The 20,931-nt window shown below is 38.2% G+C and overlaps 2 protein-coding genes across 2 annotated transcripts; one reads left to right on the top strand and one right to left on the bottom strand.

The window, feature by feature from the left end:
- The first annotated feature begins 3,769 nt into the window (after positions 1–3,769).
- LOC127797460 (alcohol dehydrogenase class-3) lies at positions 3,770–18,180 on the top strand. Its single transcript, XM_052330382.1, has 9 exons — positions 3,770–3,931; positions 4,069–4,205; positions 6,528–6,574; positions 6,664–6,989; positions 16,858–16,940; positions 17,025–17,100; positions 17,301–17,458; positions 17,551–17,712; positions 17,874–18,180. Exons 1-9 carry the CDS (start codon positions 3,898–3,900, stop codon positions 17,985–17,987), a joined length of 1,137 nt encoding a protein of 378 aa, XP_052186342.1. The 5' UTR covers positions 3,770–3,897; the 3' UTR covers positions 17,988–18,180.
- Positions 18,181–18,862: 682 nt separating this feature from the next.
- LOC127797459 (ammonium transporter 1 member 4-like) lies at positions 18,863–20,605 on the bottom strand. The gene has a single exon (XM_052330381.1). The coding sequence runs from the start codon at positions 20,486–20,488 to the stop codon at positions 19,016–19,018; it is 1,473 nt and encodes a 490-aa protein (XP_052186341.1). The 5' UTR covers positions 20,489–20,605; the 3' UTR covers positions 18,863–19,015.
- Positions 20,606–20,931: the final 326 nt, after the last annotated feature.

The raw sequence follows: 20,931 nt of genomic DNA, 5'->3' as shown, positions 1-20,931 counted from the left end.
TAGAGAGACACTCCACATACTCGATGAAGATGGTAAAATACCTCTTGCATGTTACATGTTGTCTTCAAAAGAAAATTTGATGTTGTGTGAATTTTTGAAAGAAGTTAAACTACCAGATGGTTATTCGTCGAATATCTCAAGGTGTGTTAATATCAAGAAGCGCAAAATCTTGTCCTTAAAGAGTCATGATTGCCACATTCTTATGCAACGATTACTCCCTCTTGCTATACAGGGCCTTCTTCCTAAGGATGTTTCTGGTGCATTGATTGCATTGAGCAACTTTTTTCGAGAGATCTGTTCCAAAGTATTGAGAGTTGAAAGGTTAAATGAACTTGAGCTCTAAATTGCTGAAACTCTTTGCAAATTAGAACGAATCTTCCTTCGCACTTTTTTCAACATTATGGAACACTTGCCTATTCACTTACCTAGTGAAGCTAAGATTGCCGGCCCTGTCCAGTATCGTTTGATGTATCCAATTGAAAGGTTTGTACATGTTCTTATTCATACTAGTTTTTTTGAAAAAAAAAAAGTTTGCCCCTTATTAAGGAGTTTAAGAAAAGTTATCAATTTCTTTGACATGTATTTATGCACATTGAAATCTTATGTGCGCAATAAGAGTCGTCTAGATGGTTCAATTATATAGGGATATCTTGCAAAGAATGCCTAAATTTTTGTTCTAGATACCTAAAAGGATGTGAAACGAAATTCAATCGCGTTGAAAGAAATGCTAACGGGGATGGTTTGAAAACAATTGGTGGATTATCTGTGTTTACTCAAATAGGTCATGCTTTAGGAAAAACGACTCAATGTGAGCTTGGAAGAGAGTAATGGTCCCAAGCTTGATTATATGTCCTTAAAAATTGTGATGAAATCCAATAATTCATAGAGTAAGTGATAATTTTGACATATTTTATATCAATTAATTTATAACAATTATTTTTCAATAGAATTTCTCTTACTACTTTTGTGTGTAATTTAAAATAGAGAACACAAACAATTGGATTATCATCATTGGATCTTTAGAAAGATGGGAAGGGCTTTTGCAAACCATAAATATAGGTTGAAGGTTGACTATTATGATGCATATGACAATGATGTATATGACAATGATGATGATCGAATTAAATTTGCTCAAACAATAGTCGACCAAGGACAATGGAGACAATTTGTCACTTGGTTGAGCTTACATGAGTTTTAGGTATTCTATACCCTTTACTTTTTTTATGCACAAGTCATTTTAATTATTTAAAATATGATTATTGTATTTGATTTTACATATAAGTTGCTTGTGCTTGTAATAAGTCTAATCGGTTAAAGCAAACAAAGACTAAAACTATAGGCACTAGAAGTTTTGCTCGAGTTAGAGTTGAATAGGTATAATTTAAGTCATTTATACATCTTTCTCATTAATTTTTTTTTTTTTTTGCTGATTAACTTGTCTATTTTAATACTGACTGAAATATTAGTACATGAATCGTCTGCATGGAAAATGTTCAAGGTGACACACAAGAAAAAAGACGGGTCAACGGTTGATTTCACGTCAAAAGAAATAGTGGTAAATTTTATTTTAAGCAGTTTATGTTGTTATTGTGATATATATTTTAGTATTATGTTACAACATATCTATTTTATTTATTATCAAATTTCAGGACAAAATTCAATATTTAGTAACCCAAAGAGTTGAGGAAGGACCTTCTCAAGCTGTTGATGAAAATGAAATTTTCTCTAAAGTAATGGGAAGAGAAAGACATGGACGTGTTTGTGGGTATGGATTCGGGCCAACTCCTTCTTCTGTCATTGGAAAGATTCCATATCATCTTGAGCTCATTACAGAACTAGAACAAATGCGACAACATAATAATGGTTTGAAAAATGAAATGCAACTGTTGAAAGAGAAAAATTAAGTGTTATCGACAGAATTGGACCAAGTTAAAGAAAGACAATCAATTTTTGAAGCTTTTATGGAAGATGTTAGGGTAGGAAGGATTAGAAATAACAATTGATTAGACTTAAATGTGAATGTAAATTGCTAGATGTCTTTTTTTGATGACAATGTGAATGTAAATTGCTATATGTCTTTTTTTTTATGACAATGTAAATGTAAAGTGCTAGTCAATTATTAATTGACTAGAGTTGTTTGTTTAATTGTCATTAAGTTTTAAATTAATGTTATGAAGTTTCTTGATGATTAGAATGGTGTTTATTTTGGATACAATGTATTAAATTAATAAGGTTTAAAATATAGAAAACAAGCAATGGGTTGTGGGAAAATTTTGTAAAAATCACTTTTTGTGGCGCCCAACAAAAAGTGGTCATTAAAAATGTCTTCTTTTGTGGCAGCCATGACTCTCACTAAAAGTGTCTGTCAAACACTTTTTGTTGCGCCCAATATAACGTGGTCACTAAAAAACGTTCATTTTGTGGCTATCACTAAAATCTTATCATTTGTGACAACTAGCAAAATCGTCACAAAAAATTCATTATTTGTGAGAACAAGGGCCCTTACAAAAGAAAATTAGCAGTGACAGTCACTAGTGGCCATCATTGAAGAGTGATTACTTGTGACGGCCATGACCATCACAAAAAATGATGTTAGTGGTTGTCACTAAATTTTTTTTTTTGTGACCGTCACATCTAGCTGCCACTAAAAGGGTATTTTTAGTGACGGCTAGCCAATAATCGCCACTAATATTATTTGTGATAGACTTTTTAGTGTCAACTTGTGGCGAACAATTTCGTAACCACTAAAACTTTTAGTGACGAGTTTTTATGTTTTTAGTAATAGTTTTGGCCTCCACTCAAAATCTTGTTTCTTGTAGTGACCCCAACTTTACATTGGACAACATGTATGCATTTATATGTATTCAATTGTTAAATATGTGTGTTGTTTAAATACCAAACCTATGTATGACGTGTATATTATATTCCACTGCATTTATCTAATGTATAGTAAAAATTTTGTTCTTACTTGTATCGCCGTACTAGTGATTCCTTTCAAATATCCTTGTCATTGGCTTTGAACCTATAGCTTTTAAATCTTTTATTCCTGATTTGGACACTCATTTTGTTCTCAAAATCTTAAGTTTTATGATTTTTTTTTTTTATTTTAAAGCCTATAAAAATAGAATTGATATCTATCTCACTTAGTGCAAACATACTATTGATTTGTTGAAAAAGACTGCAATGCAAGACTACATGCCATCTTCTGCACCAATCCATTTGGGAGTTTCTTTGACTAATGATGGAAAGTTATTTTTTGATCTATTTCTTTATAGAGCTATTATTGGTTTCCTACAATATTTAATCTACAGGAGACTTTATATTGCTTTTGTAATGAATAAACTTTTTTGTCATCACCCAAACAATAATATTAGCTGGCTTGCAAAAGGTTACTATATTACCAAAAAGGAATAGTTGGGCTAGGATTATTGCTCACACCTTCTATTTCTAATCTATCCATAACAATATTTTGTACAATTTAAAAAAAATAGAGAATACTCCCAATTTTTTAACCAAACATTGATCAGTGAAATCTACAATATTCTTATATTTTTAATAAATTAAATTAATATGTAATCTAATCTGATTATATTGATTGTTTATGCTCTTTCATACAGTATTATGATTATATTAGTATTTTATATTTTAGAAATAAATTTACATCATATATATTAATAAATATAAATTTGTATTACATATTAATATTTTGCATATTATCAATTTTTTTTTATTTTTTATTAATCACATCCAAGTCCGCCCATGTTCTGGTCTATTCCTCTCGGCCCAGCAAGGGAACGCTCAACGCAGTCCTCACATTTCTCTCCCCCTTCCTCTCTCTCTGCCGTCTCTCTCTCTCTCTCTCTCTCTCTCCCCCTCTCTCTCTGCCGTCCTGTATACATGGCTACTCAAGGTCAGGTCATAACCTGCAAAGGTACTTCTCTCTCTCTCTGTTCATATATATAGATATATGTGGATCTACATTGCATGTATTATTTTTGTCTGCTTATACTGAACCCTAACTTGAATTGATCATGCTGTGTTCTATGCGTACGATATTAATATGGAAAGCTGCGGTGGCCTGGGAACCCAACAAGCCCTTGGCGATCGAGGACGTCCAGGTGGCTCCGCCGCAGGCCGGCGAAGTACGAATCCAGATCCTTTTCACCGCACTTTGCCACACTGATGCTTATACTTGGAGCGGCAAGGTATTTGCTATGTATTTATATTCAATCAAAACACTTATTATCTGTTTCTGTGGTGATGGGCTAGCACATACAACCTTGGTTTCTTGGGTGATAATTGCTGAGAGCGCTCTTTAAATACGAATACGGGGATTTTGAGTCGTTTTGATGAAAGTTGTTCTTGGATAGGGACGTTTCATGGGGAGGGGACATTGCAGACTTTTTTCTTTCACATCTCTGGCTTGGTGGAGTTTATTTTATTTGGGGATCAGGTAGGATGGAGCTCCCAGACAGAAGGGATGCTGTGTTTAAGTAGATTCTGGTGGTAGACATGAGCGGATCCACGATTCTTGTTTTTTGGGGTCATACACAAAGTTGATTCTTAATTCACTTGAAAGAAGTACAACGAAAGGACAAATTCATTGAGAACATATTCTTATTCTGAATCATAAGAGCTTATTTGGGGGGCAACTAAAGTGCACTGATCACATTTCGGGGAAAAAAGAAAAATTAAACTTAGCAAAAGAAAAAAAAAAGCACCGATGACGAAATAGGATTAGGTTGTCAGATCTTTTCCTCACAATTTTCATATCAGAAAAATGCTTTCTACTGTTGCTGTTGCAACTGCTAAAATACTGAAATTACAGTAAATGTCAGGAGCTTGTAAACCAGTTGGTATGCTATATTTATTCTACTTTCCGCCATTTTTGGAACAGTGTTGCTGATTCCTTTCAAATTTGAAACTCAACATCAGAGTGCACATTGATAATAAAATTTTGTAGTTGATCAGGAAGTGCCAAACCAGGAGCTCAACTGCTCAACTTTTATGTGAAGGTTTTTTATTTAAAATTTTTTTTATAAGAGCAAAACGTTATCAAAGAATTTTTTTTATAGAAATTTTTTATACAAACAATTCTTTTACTACAGTTGTAAAAGCAGAATCTTGTTTATCCTTTTATTAAACAAGAATTTTAGTTGTATAGAATTGGTTTTGGCAAGAGTTTGCTTGTATAAAATTATTTTATAATTTTTATGTATAAAAATAAATTCCTATACAAAGCTATAGTAAAAAAATTGCTTGTAACAAAATTTCTTGTATGGAAATTTTTATACAAAGCTATAGTTAAAATTTTTCTTGTATAAGTTTTATTTTTCAGAATTTTATTTGTATAAAATATTTTATATAAAAATAGAAGAGAAACTAAATGTTTTTTAGATAATTAGAAAAGATAATAAAATGTTTTATAGAAATATGCAATTTTAAAATTTTTATGTTTGCCATGGCATCCAAATGGATGACGTGGATATGCTAACAGTTTATTTTAATGGAGGTTTATGGCATTCTATAATTTGAACCAGTGAATTTGATGAGGCTATTGAGAAAATTGAAAACATATTTTAAATTTGAAAAAGGGGTAAGTAAAGGTCTGGATTTTTTTTCTATGATTGCCTTAATTGTTATTCTAAAGGGGACGTTTTATCAAGGACAATAACAAAGTGGAATAAAGAACTGAACTGAAGTCCCCAGGGAAAAAAAGGGGATAAAAAAAAAAGAAGAAGAATTAGGGGGAAGAAATACCAGCAGAGGGGATATGAAATGGCCGGTGTACAGCAACAGCTGTGATGGGATCTATACAGGGAAGCTAGCCAGTGGATCTGTACCGCAGACAGGTGACGTATGAGGCACACACACACACAAATAAGCTTTTCTCAGTTAGACTTTGGGTTCTTTTTACTAAATTTTGTTTTCTTAATTTTGTTGGTTTGTCAGAAGGCAAAAATGGATATGCTTTCTAAACATAATTAGTTATTAAGTTGGTATTAATGTCATTTCAATTTGTTGGGTGGGGGGAGGAATCAATGGGCCCAATATGACATACATTGATACTGAACAGGACCAAACTGTATAGAAAGGAACAGAATCAAACCTCTCAGTGGGGCCCCCTTGGTACACCAGACCCGCTGATAGATGCATCTTTTTTGATTTTGTGTTAGAATGGGTGATGTGCCTTAGTAGCCTTCCATCTGCACTTGCTTCTCACTGGTCACTACCATTCTTTTTTTTTTTTTTTGGACTACTCACTTCCATTCTAGTATTCTTGGTTTTGTCAAAACTCAATATGTCTGGTAATTTTTGGGGTGTTTGGCTACAACATAGTACATTTTACTTGTGGGAACTTTTGAGGCTCAAATATGCAACTTTGTGAATGACTCGAACGCTAATTTTACAATTTATTTTTTATATCCTGCATCTTTCTTATCTCATTCAGGTTTGTATAATGTTTGGTCTTCGGTATTTGGTTATAGTTTCTGACTTGTGATCTGAACTGGAGAAATGTATTGCAGGATCCTGAGGGTCTTTTTCCATGTATTCTTGGTCATGAAGCTGCTGGGTATGTTCTCTAATATTTCCCTTATTAGAATTATGAAGTTATGGTGTAATGATGCTGTTATGTGAGTAGGTGAGTTCTTCTGATAACAGGATTGTAGAGAGTGTTGGTGAAGGTGTAACTGAGGTTCATCCTGGTGATCATGTCATACCTTGTTATCAGGCAGAATGCAGGGAGTGTAAATTCTGCAAATCAGGAAAAACAAACCTCTGTGGTAAAGTTAGGGCTGCCACAGGTGTTGGAGTCATGATGAATGATCGCAAGAGTCGTTTCTCCATCAATGGAACTCCAATTTATCATTTCATGGGAACTTCAACATTTAGTCAATACACTGTTGTCCATGATGTTAGTGTTGCAAAGATCGATCCAATAGCCCCCTTGGAGAAGGTGTGCCTTCTAGGTTGTGGTGTTCCTACCGGTAAATAGCTCTCTTGATTCTGAATGTAAATGATTTTACTTTCCAGTTTATCTTTCTAGCTAATCAATTGGATTCATAATTGTTTCATCCATTAGTGAACATCATGCACTTGGTTTTACTTATCCAAGATTTCAATCAGCAACTCTAGATTATTAAGTTTTCTATATCTTACCTTGTATATGTGCCAGTTAACACGTTGACCTTGCCCCTTCCAGAAAATAAAAAACTTGTGATATTTTCAAGATATCCTGCATATGCACTTGTTTGAACATGTAGAATAGATTTTGTTTCAGGTTAATTGGAATATCACATCATACGTTTAAATGACTTGTTGTGTTAAGTTAATAAACTCCAGGATAAGCTGCCCCATTTTTTTGTGCTTGTGACAAGAAATTGGAGTGATTGCCAACATATATAAATTATTGCCAGTCATTTTGGTTAACCTGGTGTGTCTGATGCATAGTATCCTGGGCCAATGAAGAACAATCTGGTGACTGAAACATCAGCTATATATAAATACGTGCATCTTTCCCATGGGTTACTTGGTTGCAAGGCATTTAGAGCAAATGTTTGTGTAGGATTTGATACAAACAATGTAAATGGAAGGTGAAAAATATAATTTCTACTCTGATCACATGACCAGACCCTTCTCTTATAGGGCTGGGAAATCTGTACATTAAGGAATATGCCAAAGTTAAACAGATTATACAAAGAATATTTACAAGATACAATAGGATCTTTCTAAAAATGAGGATATGATTGGGATTGAGGATATGATCAGATCATGCAAGATATGGAAGCTTTCTGAATTTAGGAAGATCTTGTAGGATTGCATAGTAGTCAACTATTTTGAGAAGATAGTTGAGTATCCTTGTAATGCCCCTAAATTTCCTCAATTTCTCTTTTAGACAAGCTCTAAAAATTATATTGTTCACATCACTAGAGACCCCACATTTGAGGAATTCGAGAAGGAACCATCAAAAAGGATGGCACATGCGCAAAAATCATGCATATTCCTTGCTATTAACAAAGAAAACCATATTCATACATCAATACTCATAGACATATACACATTAGGGTCAACATACTCACCATATCCTATTAGGGGTACAACCTAGAACATAAATAAAATGTAACTTAGTACTACACATCTCAAAACACCCCCAAGGACTTTTCGATTGAGACGGTTCTGTACACACTTCTATCCCACGGTTCTAACTTCACTTGACTCACCCATTTCTTTGGCTTTATCCTTATTTGGAATGATGCAAACAAATATGAGCCACAAGACCTAGTAAGTATAATTGGAAGAAAGTGAGCATGAGAATCATGGGTGTCAAGAAGCATTAAGAATCGTAATTAACATTTAAGGCACATATGCCACACCTCTTCACATTACTTTAAATGATAACAAGATAAAATATGCATTTATGCTCATATGTAATCTTTTAAAATCATAATCATGGGATCGAAGTCCAAAACCATGGGACTGAAGTCCATATCATAACCATGAGACCGAAGTCCTTCTTTGAGCCAAAGCTTTCTCTGTGGATATATCTTGCAGATCCCGTTCGCCGTGCGGATCATGAAACCTTTAGACATTTCAAAACCCTTTTCATGCACATGCTCTATGCATCATCACAACGATGCATGTTATAATGACTTATCATATATAACTAACATACGATTATTCGAGGCAACATACACAAGAGAGCAGAACTCAAGCAAGATAACATCAAACCCTTGCATGTCCTCAGTAAAGCATCATTCCTAAAGGAAGATAGGGTGATACAAAACCCTATTTGACATTCAATAGCTATAAATGAGAACCATGAAAAAAAATACCAGAATAACCACATAGGCCACATGCAAGCTAATCCTTCCACTATCAAGGGTTTACATAATCCAAACTCAAGAAACCAAGGTATCGAAGAAGTAAGGGCAAGGGAGTGTTAAAGAGCTTGCAAGATAGAGGGAACGTGAAAGAACTTAGGAGAAGAACTTGTAATATAGAAAGTTAAGAAGCAGGAACTTGCCTTAAATATTTTCCTTTAACTCTCGTATTGTACTAGGGTCGCTGACGTCACAACTCAAGCTTATTCTTGACAAAATTAAGCCTACCCACGCCACCAAATCTTCCCAATCTCTCTCTGGCATTCTTCCATTTCACTCAAACCTTCACCATATATATATATAGGCCATTCCACTTGAAGAAGAAATGATGTAGAAGCAACGTGGAAGCAAAGGGTTATCAATTTCTGGTGGCAAAAAGGCTTGGGACACGTGGCATGGTGGTTGCAACAAGTAGCAGCGGTTGTAGCACCAAGTGGTCACGGCTGGCAGCCGTGTGGCGTGGCAGGGCCACGCAGGGCCCTGTGTGGTGTGACAAGGCCGCGTGCATGGCCCCCGTCCCAAAACGACGTCGTTTTAATGTCATTCTTGCTGAAAAACCTCTATTTTCCTCCTAGCCGTGCGCGGGCTCAATCCCATGACCTCCCGCATGGCCACCTGCGCACGTGCCATCTCGTCTAGATACTTCCTCAATTAATAATATGCATATTTTATATTTAACATGACATAGCCTCTAGTTTCTGAAATTACATTTAAACCCCAACATTTCTGAATAATTGCTAATACTCCCTCGATACAAAATACATTAATTTTAATTTCTTCTACTTAATTCCTTACACACAAATTTACATTAATTCATAAATAAACGGGTCATTACAATCCTATGATAGTTGAGTCTTGTACTTGAGTATCTATCTCACTCAAGTACTGTCTTGTAAATACTCAAGTATATACTCGATTATTCAACACTCCCCCACAAGATGGCTTGTGAATATCTTCCAAGCCTATCTTGGCAATAATCCCATGGAAAGTTGTGTTGGTTAGGGCTTTAGTAAATACATCTGCAAGCTGATTCTTTGATTGAACAAAAGGGATGCATAGCTGCCCTGTAGTGAGTTTCTCTTTGATGAAATGTCTGTCTATCTCAATATGTTTGGTCCTATTATGCTGAATATGATTGTTGGCAATACTTATTGTTGCTTTGTTGTCACTGTGCAACATGATAGGCTTGTGATTGATTAGTCTAAGTTCTTACAGTACTTTCCTTATCCATATGAGTTCTCACACTCTTAGGGCCATGATTTTGTGTTCAGCTTCTACACTTGACTTGGCTATTACATTATGTTTCTTAGATCTCCATGTAACTAGATTTCCTTCGACGAAGGTGCAATATCCTGACATAGACCGCCTATCGTCAAAGGATCCTGCCTAGTTAGCATCAGTAAAACCTTCAATATTAAAATACCCTTTATTCTAGAACAATATACCTTTCCCTGGTGTAGTTTTCAGGTATCTTAGGATCCTATAGACTGCTTCCATGTGAATATCCTTAGGTTTATGCATAAATTGGCTCAGAACTTCGACGACATAGGCAATGTCTGGTCTAATATGAGATAAATACATAAGTTTTTCCACTAATCTCTGATATCTACCTTGATCCACTTCATCTCCTCCAATTTTCAGTCTATGGTTTACCTCAATTGGTGTGTTAGTAGGTTTGCATCCCAACATCCCTGTTTCCTTTGGTAGATCTAAGACATACTTCCTTTGAGATATGAAGATTCCTTTATTTAATCTTGCAACCTCTATACCAAAAAAGTATTTTAATTTTCCAAGGTCCTTAATCTCAAATTCTATTCTTAGATATGCTTTCAGCCTTTCAACTTTGTTTGGATCATTTCCAGTTACAATTATGTCATCCACATAAACAATAAGGACTGTCACTTTACCTCCTTTGTTTTTGAGGAACATGGTGTGATCTGCATTGCTGCGATGGAAACCAAATCTTGTAACAGCCTTACTGAACCTGGGAGATTGTTTGAGACCATATAAGGCCTTTTGGAGTTTACATAACTTTCCTGTGGTTGAAGTATTGGCGGATCCTGGAGGTATCTCCATGTAGATTTTTTTTTTCCAAGTCTCCATTTAGAAAATCATTCTTGACATCCAGTTGATGTAGCTCCTAATCCAAGGTAGCTACACATGATAGAAGTATTTTGATAGTGTTCATCTTTGCCAATGGGGCAAATGTCTCCTCATAATCAATGTCATAAGTTTGGGTAAATCCCTTTGCTACCAGTCTTGCCTTTAATCTTTCTACTTGTCCATCTACATTATATTTAATAGTGAAAATCCACTTACAACCAATAGTCTTCTTTCCTTCTGGTAAAGTGGTCAACTCCCAAGTTTTGTTCTTTTCAAGAGTAGTCATCTCTTATAGCATTGCTTGTTTCCACAATGGATCTTCAATTGCTTGTCTCTAGCTAGATGGAACCACTGCAGAATCTATATGAGATAGGAAGGTTTGTATGGAGTGGATAGAAAATCATAGGCAACATGATTGGATATAGGATGTTGTGTGCATTTTCTGATTCCTTTCTTATAGGCTATAGGGAGATGTAAATCAGAATCAAGATTAGGAATCAGTGAGTTACCTGTGTTGCTATTAGGTGTCACAGTTGCGCTGTGACCGCCGTCAACTTCCTTCCGGTATGGATTAGATTAGGCTAGAAATTGTAGGAGAAAAGAAAGGTTTAGAGAGAAGAAGAAGATTGAGGAAGAGAATAGTTGGGAGATAGAGAGAATGCAGAGAGAAGAATCTAGAATTTGTTAATTGATACTCAATGATCCACTTACAAGAGCCGTTTGGGCTTATATAGCTGTCCTAGGGTGCTGCCACAGCAGATTGCAGTCCCCATAATTAACTATTTTGTCTTATCCCAACACCTTTACAGCTGGACATTCTCTCTAACTAACTAACAGTTGGAAAAAGAGAATTACTATGGAATAATAAGGAAACATAACAGGTACATAAAGGAACATAACAAGTAAATAAAGAAACATAACAGGTAAATAAATCCGCAACAAAATTTGGCTTGGGTTCTGTGACATCAGGATCTGTTGAAGTCGGGATGTCCTCTTAGCTAGGTAGATTGTTGAGATTGGCCTTGCATTTGTGAGAGCAAGTCCTCAAGTTACCAAACTCTGTTATTGCAGGTACTCGAGTATGAAACTCTGGTAGTCGAGTACTCACCTCCTCAATTAGTCAAATATCTTTTGACAATAGTTGAGTATCTTCTTCTGGTACTTGAGTATCAACTTCTGGTAGTTGAGTATCTTTTTCTAGTACTTGAGTATCAACCTCCAATAGTCGAGTATTGCCCTCTCTCAGTTGAGTATCTTCTTCCAATAGCCGAGTATTATTTGCAGTACTGTTTGCAACGTTTGTTCCAATGGAAAAAACAACTGTTAGGTCTGTCTTCCCTTAGTTGCTTGTCTTACACAGGTATCACGAGGAGGGAAAAAGGTGGAAAGCCAAAGTAAGGAGTAGTCTCATGAAAGGTAACATCAAGACTGACAAAGGTTCGATGAGTGGGAGGATGGTAGCATTGTAGCCCTTTTGGATGGCAGAGTAACCATTGAAAATGCACCGTAGGGTGCGAGGGTCTAATTTGGTGAGATAGGGAGAATGGTCGGGAACAAAACAAGTATAGCCAAATACTTTAGGTGGAATGGGGTAGGATGAGGAGCCAAGATCTAAGGGTGCTTTGAAATCAAGTGTTCGCAGGGTATCCTATTGATGAGATAAGCAGTTGTAAGAATAACATCTCCCCTATATGGATTGGGTACCTGCGTAGTAAATAGGAGGGAGTGAGCAACTTCTAGTAGATGCCAATTTTTTCTCTCAGCCATGCCATTCTAAGCTGGGGTACCCACACTACTAGTTTGATGAATGATGCCTTTGTCCCTTAAGAAATCTTGAAAACCTTTTTCCTTGTATTTTAACCCATTGTCACTCCTTAATACTTGGATTTTGGCATTAATTGAGTAGGCATCATGTGATAGAATGTTTGAAAACAGGTGTTGACTTCTCAATTAGATGTCATTAAGTATAGCCACGTTGTCCGACTATAGCAATCAATAAAAGTGATGAACCATCTATACCTCAAATGAGAAGTTACCTTGCTAGTTCCCCACACATCAGAATGCACAATATTGAACGGAGTGCTACTTTTATTATCTCTTGAAGGGTAATTTGTTCTAGTGTGTTTGGCAAATTCACAAGGTTCACAAATAAAATCCTTGAAGCTACACACTTTATCTAAATTGGGAAATAATTTGCCAAGAACCATAAAAGAAGGATGCCCCAACTGGTGATGCCATTGAATGATTTCTCGATGGTCAGCGCTAGTAAATGCGGCAGGCATGGCTTGAGCAGTTGCTTGGGGAACTTTCTCCAGAATGTATATGCCATCTCTCAATCTACCATAGCCAATCGTTCTCCCGGTGTTCAAGTCCTGGAAAACACAATAGGTTGGGAAGAAAATGGCCTTATAGTTAAGATCATGAGTGATAGAGCTAATTGAAAGTAGGTTGTTGGCAAAGTTAGGACATGTAAAACAGAGGAAAGCTTAAGTGAAGGAGTGCAGTGTACAAACCCTTTGCCAGCTGTAGGAGAGTGTCATCTGCTATTTTAACTTTATCCTTACTGGAACAAGGGTAGTAGAATGTATAGAGTGAGGCCTAAACTTGTTATGTGTGCTGATGCACCTGAATCTCTATGATCCAGGTGCATTGTCCACATTCAACAGCATTGAGTGTAGATGAGAGAGCCTTACCAGGTTGGGCAAAATGAGAGGAGTGCAAAAGCTGTTGAAGAAAGGCCACTTCTTTATGAGTTAAAGTGATTGCTCCTGATTCACCTTTTGAGTCAGCCTTTGTAGGAACAGTGGAAACAACTTTTGATATGTGAGCCTGAGCACATCCATCCCTTTTACCCTTTCCTTTGGTTGGCTTTCCATGTAGAAACCAACAGGTCTCCTTGGTATGCCTATGTTTAATGCAATACTCACATCTCACTTGTTCCTTGGTAGAACAATCTTGCACTGGATGGTTTTGCATTCATGGCTGACCTACTGTTTGTAGTAGTAGGTGCAAGCATGATATGTCTGCAGCTTTCTTCTTGCTGAATGTAGGAGTAAGACTGTTTCAGGGAAGGGAATGGATCTTTACCAAGGATTTGGACCGACCCTTGATCATATTCCACATTAAGTCCAGCCAAGAAATCAAAGACTTTGTAACATCCCCATCGAGCGATAGAAAGGACCGAAACAATTTATCCTGATGGGCCTACATGAACTTCCCAGGGGTCACTCATTCTTGAGCTTTCCCAGTTCAAGCATGCTTAATCCAGGAGTTTTTTGCCTACATTCAGCCCAAAAGATATGTAATTGATGTTGTTTATTTCCTTACTTATCCTCAATATATATTGCCTTTCTTTGGGCTCTGGGGGTATTACATTCTCTCCCTCTTGAGTATATAACGTCCTCGTCATGTGACTTTATAACTGGTCTCAGATCTTCTTCCCTTTGGAGGCTGCCATCCTAAAAGCCTGTCAGGAGCCATTTCTTGCTCAGGCCCTCGTGCCCTAGCGCCACCCCCTGCCCCTCATCGGACCTCCTTCACTAAGGGTCGGCTCTGATACCACCTGTAACATCTTTCATCGAGCGATAGGAAGGACCGAAACAACTTAGCTTGATGGATCTACGCGAACTTCCCAGGGGGTCACCCATCCCTGAGCTTCCTCAGCTCAAACACGATTAACCCGGGAGTTCTTTGCCTACATTTAGCCTAAAAGATATCCAGCCGGTGTTGTTTCCTTCTTTATTTATCCTCGATATAGACTACCCTTCTCTGGGCTCGGGGGGCATTACAGACTCTCTCCTTCTCCATCAACTTCTGAACCTTTGCAGCATCACTGGGGCACTCAGCCTGGAAATCTTGATAGTAATCAACCTCCCGCCACAGGCTACTCAACTCAGCATAGTATTGAGCAAGAGTTAATTCTCCTTGTTTGATCTTGTGAAATTTCTTTTGGATTTCATAGATCTGGGCATTGTTTCCGACTTGTGAGTATGTTTGGGCTGCTGCACTCCATATTTTCCAGGCTGTGTCGAGTAGTAAATACTCTTTTGCTATGCTTGGCTGCATAGAATTTAGCAGTCTTGACTTAACCAGGGAATTCTCCAGTTCCCATTGTCTGAATTCAAATGAACCGGGTTTTGGTTTTGTACCTTTAACTGCAGTGATATATTATTCCTCCAGCCCTCTGGCTTTGATGAACAACTTGCAAGAGCAAGACCAAGCAAAGATAGTTGCTTCCATCAACCCTAATGGGACTAATTAACAGGGAAGGATGATCAGCAGGTGTGGCAGTCCGGGTTTCAGCTCTGGCTGAGCTTTCTGTCACTTTGGATGACCTGGTTTCCTTCGGCTGCGACATCTTGCTGCTGTTTGTCTGTCCGTTTCTACCTTGCTCTAATACCATGTAGGATTTGATACAAACAATGTAAATGGAAGGTGGAAAATATTATTTCTACTCTGATTACATGACCAGACCCTTCTCTTATAGGGCTGGGAAATCTGTACATTTAGGAATATGCCAAAATAAACAGATTATACAATCAAGAATATTTTACAAGATACAATAGGATCTTTCTAAAAATGAGGATATGATTGGGGATTGAGGATATGATCAGATCCTGCAAGGTACAGAAGCTCTCTGAATTTAGGAAGATCTTGTAGGATTGCATAGTACTCAACTATTCTGAAAAGATAATTGAGTATCCTATGATAGTCTAGTCTTGTACTTGAGTATCTATCTTACTCGAGTACTGTCCTGTAAATACTCAAATATATACTCGATTATCCAACAGTTTGCATTGTTGATAGATCTATGCTGCAAACATTTGGTTTCTTCGCTTACACTTTTCTAGGGGTAGACTTCCCTAGTGTTAAGCAAGCAAGTTGAAGCCCTGGAAAGTCTTATATACAAAATGGTTGTCATCAGTAGGAAACTATGGAATTGGTCTTGGTCAAATGAATGTTTATAATGTTATAAGAAGATGAATAAGTTTCGGTCAATATCCATTCTTCTTGCTAAGGATTCTTGCCCCTCATGAAGGAAAAAGATGTTTCAGGACCTGGCTTGGTCATCAATAGGCCTTTCCTTATTCATCGTATTGGGAATGGTGGTGGATCAACCTTTTAACAAAAGGGCAACGAAGCTCCTTTATCCCCTTTCTCTGATAATAAGGATTGCATCAAAGCCGGCAAACCAAACTATGCAAAGAGCTCTTTTCAACCCCTAGTCTTCACCAATGGAAGCCCCATTAAACCTTAATGTTTACTGTTTCATTTCGAAGAAGTGAACCTAGATCATTTCTAGGGGAGCAGAGCTTGAAATTCAAAGGTTGTCTCTTGCGATCTTTGTTTTTTTCAGGTTTATAGCTGTCATTGAAGTGTCTTTCTTCTATTTTTCTTGCTTTCTTTTCTATTTGGCAGTTGTGTTGTGTTCTTATTGTTTTTTATTTTAGGGTTTTTTTGTTGTGTTATTTAGCTTCTTGTACCAAGAATGGTTATGTTCCTGTTATCATTTGCATTAGTTTATATTGGATATAGATAGAAATCAAATAATGTATTTTTTATTTTCTTTACATATAGTGTTCTTCAATTGAGATTATGGGGGGCTAGGCCGTGTACAATTATACAATCCTGTCAATCATAATACAATCGTTTCCTGTACAAGAGTGTGTAAAATATTGATCTTTGGTCAATGTGATAATTTGTTAGGTAATGGTATGATTGATGTTGTCTTCTTTAGCAATATTCCGAAGGTTTTTATCTGGATTCTGTTGGGAGTAAATCTTATCATGTTCACAATGTTCCTTATTAGACAAATCGTATTTTATTCTAAATCAATTCATTTTCCCATTCAGCCTATATGTTTCTTTTTTAGGTCTAGGAGCGGTTTGGAACACAGCAAAAGTAGAGCCAGGTTCCATTGTTGCTATTTTTGGCCTAGGGACTGTTGGCCTTGCAGTGAGTTTTACTTGGATGACAAGACATTTGATATTGCTCATTTCTCTACCAATATGGCACAAATAATTTGATGTTACTTGATAGGTGGCCGAGGGTGCAAAAGCAGCTGGGGCTTCACGAATTATTGGTATTGATATTGATAGCAAAAAGTTTGATACAGGTATGGATGCACCTCCCATCTTCACATGGTTTTTATTGTGGAGTCAATTGGATTTCTTCAGTGATCTAATAAAATATCTTTGTCTAAGCATAATGTTGGTGCTAGCATTAGAAAGCTTGCCTCATTGGATGGAGCTACTAACTCAAGCTTATCTTATTACTGACACTTATCTTATCCATGGAAACTGATTGAATTTACAGCGAAGAATTTTGGAGTCACTGAATTTGTGAATCCAAAAGACCATGACAAACCAATACAGCAGGTTATCGTTGATCTCACAGATGGTGGTGTGGACTACAGTTTTGAGTGCATTGGAAATGTCTCTGTAATGAGATCTGCTTTGGAGTGCTGTCACAAAGTAAGTTTCCGCTGAATTGCCAACTTCAACTATGATCTCACCGTGTTGCTCGTCTTATTAGCATAAAAATACGAGTTTGTCTCGAACCTCAGGGATGGGGTACCTCTGTTATTGTGGGCGTCGCTGCTTCTGGTCAAGAGATATCGACCCGCCCTTTCCAGTTGGTGACTGGCCGAGTCTGGAAAGGAACCGCATTTGGCGGGTTCAAGAGCCGCTCACATGTGCCTTGGCTTGTTGACAAGTACCTGAAGAAGGTAAACGCACTGTTAAATTGTGTTGGGAGTCCCATGTTCCTCAGACCAAGACTACGACTACACATGCGAATAATACCAACTAACAACCTCTCTCTCTCTCTCTCTCTCTCTCTATTATTATTATTATTATTATTATTATTATGTTCATATATACTAAACAGGAAATCAAGGTGGACGAATACATCACCCACAATCTGGCTCTTGCACAGATCAACGAAGCTTTTCATTTGATGCATGAAGGGGGCTGTCTCCGCTGTGTTCTGAAGATGGCTTGAGCCCTTGAGATGATTATCACACCATCCCGTCCTATCCCTTGTTTGGATATTATATGCTAATCTTTGATGATTGCCCTCTACCTACATGCTGAACCTCCTCGTCACTCAACTGCTTACTTCTCAATAAGCAAAACGTAAGGACCATGGTCTGTGTGCATTGTTTTTGTGCTATTATTTGTGTGTTTCTCTACTATTTTATGGTTTTTAGGCGGAATGCGTTGTGTGTGCTGGTGGTGGTGGGGGGTGGGCGGTGTTGAGGAATTCTCCTTAGTCGACTGAATATGAATAATGCTTGGTCCGGACCAATACACCGCACTCATTAAATCAATGAAAAAAATGATAATTGCTAATGTTTTTTTTTATATATATATATATAATTTTTAAATATTAAATATTAATAAATACATTTTATTTTTAGATGAAAATGTATTTAATTGATTTTTTAAAATAGTAATGACCATTTAGGAGCAATTGGTCATTGTGTCTCGTTGTCGTTAGTTAGATTATCTTCATCATCATCATCATCCATTTTTTAACTAACTGGCCTTGGCTTAGTTATAGCTCTATCCCTTTTTAAAATAGATTTTGTAGTCTTCTCCGGATATTTCATCTCTATTAAATTCAAAAATATTAGAAATGTTATCTAAGAATGGAAATGAATTATCATGTTATGGTATAAGAGTAAATTTTCATCAAATAAAAATAAATAAAATGCATCGCTGTTACTGTAATAATACAGTAGCTCGGGCGATGAAAAAGCTGGCCGTCCGTCCGTTGTTATCCCAACCAATGTAGTATTCAATTTCGACTTCCTTCAACCCGCTGGCCACTGCAACCTTCGAACTAAACAAAATGTGCATTCAACAGGCCCCCCAACGAAAGTCATTTCAAAGAACATAACTTTTTTAATATTTAACAATTATTAAAAACAAATTCCCCAAATAAACCAAAAAGATAACTTCAACTGTAAAAGTCTCTAATTAATTAATTAGTAATTTCGAAAACCAATGTACAATCCAATCATCAAATCAGGCCATGATGAATCCCCTCTGGTTTTCGGCCTCCCCATTTCCATCGCCGTGATACGCATACCCTCCATGGCTGGTCAGATCCATTCCGGCCATCTCATCGTCCGGCGATATCCTCAGAAGCTTCAAACTGTGCAACCCCAAGAACAATGTCCCCATCGTAACGCTCACCCACCCTGTAATCGCCACAATCTGAACCAAATGCGCCGCCAGAAGCGCTCCTCCCCCGCCCATCAGCAACCCGAAGGGCCTCCCCACCCCGCCGCCGTAGATCTCGGCCACGTAAACCTCCTCCGCAAACAACGCCGTGAAGATTACCCCCCACGCGCCGCACCCCGCATGCAGCTGCGCCGCCTCTAGTGGGTCGTCGTACTTCAGCTTCTCCGCCAGCTTGTTGCAGCCGATCAGCACCCACGCCGCCACAAACCCGCAAACCACCGCCGCCCACGGCTCCACCACAGAGCACCCGCTGGTGATCGCCGCGAACCCACCTAATAACCCGTTGCAAACGTCGATCAGGTTCCAGTGCCCGATCAGTAGCCGTTTTCCGAAAAGGGTGGTTAGAGCCGCCGTGCATCCGGCGAGGGTCGTCGTCACTGCCGTTCTCCCGACGGCGCTCCACTGCCCGTAGAACGAGCCGCTCTCTCTGTACGGCTTCAGTATGGTGAGAAATGAACCCGGGTTGAACCCGAACCAGCCGAACCACAACAAGAAAGTGCCGAGAACCACCAGTGTTCCGCTGTGTCCTCGCAACGAAACTGGCTTTCCGTCGTGATCGAACCGGCCGATGCGTGGGCCTTCGATGAGTGCGCCCCACAAGCCGGCAATGCCTCCGACCATGTGGACCACTCCGGACCCGGCGAAGTCGATGACTCCGGATCCAAACAGAAGGTTATCGGCTCGGCTAGCGCTGGCCCAACCATTCGCCGACCAGAACCAGTGAGAGACGAGCGGGTACACGAATCCTGTCAAGAAGGAAGAGTAGATCAAATAGGCCACGAACTGGGTTCGCTCCGCGATGGAGCCGCTGGTGATCCCGGCGGCGGCGATGGCGAAGCACCACTGGTAGAGGAAGAAGCCGTAGTCGAAGGAGGAAGAGGGAACGTTCTTGAGGCCGAAGAAGTGGCTGCCGACGAAGCCGTTGGAGGGAGAGCCAAATGCCAGGGCGAAACCGAAGAGATAGTAGAAGAGGCCGCCGGCGGCGGCGTCGAGGACGTTGGTGAGCATGATGTTCATGGTGTTCTTGGCGCGGACGGAGCCGGCGCAGAGCATGGCGAACCCTAGCTGCATGGCAAATACCATGTAGGCCGAGAAGAGGAGGTAAGTGGTATCGACGGCGAAGGCTGTGTCGACGAACTTGTTGGAGACGGCATCGAATTGGGCGCAGATGTAGTCGGCGGCGGCGGTGGCGTTGGTAGCGGCGGCAGAGAGGAGAGGGCTGAGATCCGCGGCGGAGCAGGACAGGGCGGCCATTTGATCCGGAGAGTATGGTATGGTTGAATAGAATAGAATAATAGTGAGTGAGTGAGAAACAAATCAGAATATATAAATATATATATTTATATAATAATATAATGATAAAGGGATATTCTCAAAACTGAATAGCTCCTAAGAGAGAGAGAGAGAGAGAGAGAGAGAGAGAGATTCTCTTAAATCCATTCATTCATTCATTCATTCAAGAATGTAACTGTCAGTCGTACAAGGTTGGTTAGGCATCTGTTGAATTTTGTTTTTTGAATTTATTTTCCCTTTTAATTACATAATAACAACATTAATTAATTATATTCATTTAAAAATAATGAATTTGAAATGTGGAATTCATTTACCACAATTTTAAAATGAAAAATTTGATTCAATTTTATATAATAAAGTACAATAATAATAATAATAATAATAATATAGAAAGACGCTCTAAA

Source organism: Diospyros lotus, chromosome 3 (assembly GCF_014633365.1).
Source record: "Diospyros lotus cultivar Yz01 chromosome 3, ASM1463336v1, whole genome shotgun sequence".
Taxonomy (NCBI): domain Eukaryota; kingdom Viridiplantae; phylum Streptophyta; class Magnoliopsida; order Ericales; family Ebenaceae; genus Diospyros; species Diospyros lotus.
The sequence above is the reverse complement of the archived record's forward strand: the minus strand, read 5'-3'. Positions and strand labels throughout refer to the sequence as shown.

Coding starts and splice junctions, on each gene's coding strand:
- LOC127797460 (XM_052330382.1), top strand. CDS start 3,898: ATGGCTACTCAAGGTCAGGTCATAACCTGCAAAG. Junction 3,932..4,068: donor TCAGGTCATAACCTGCAAAG/GTACTTCTCTCT, acceptor TAATATGGAAAG/CTGCGGTGGCCTGGGAACCC. Junction 6,990..16,857: donor AGGTTGTGGTGTTCCTACCG/GTAAATAGCTCT, acceptor TTTCTTTTTTAG/GTCTAGGAGCGGTTTGGAAC.
- LOC127797459 (XM_052330381.1), bottom strand. CDS start 20,488: ATGGCCGCCCTGTCCTGCTCCGCCGCGGATCTCAGCCCTCTCCTCTCT.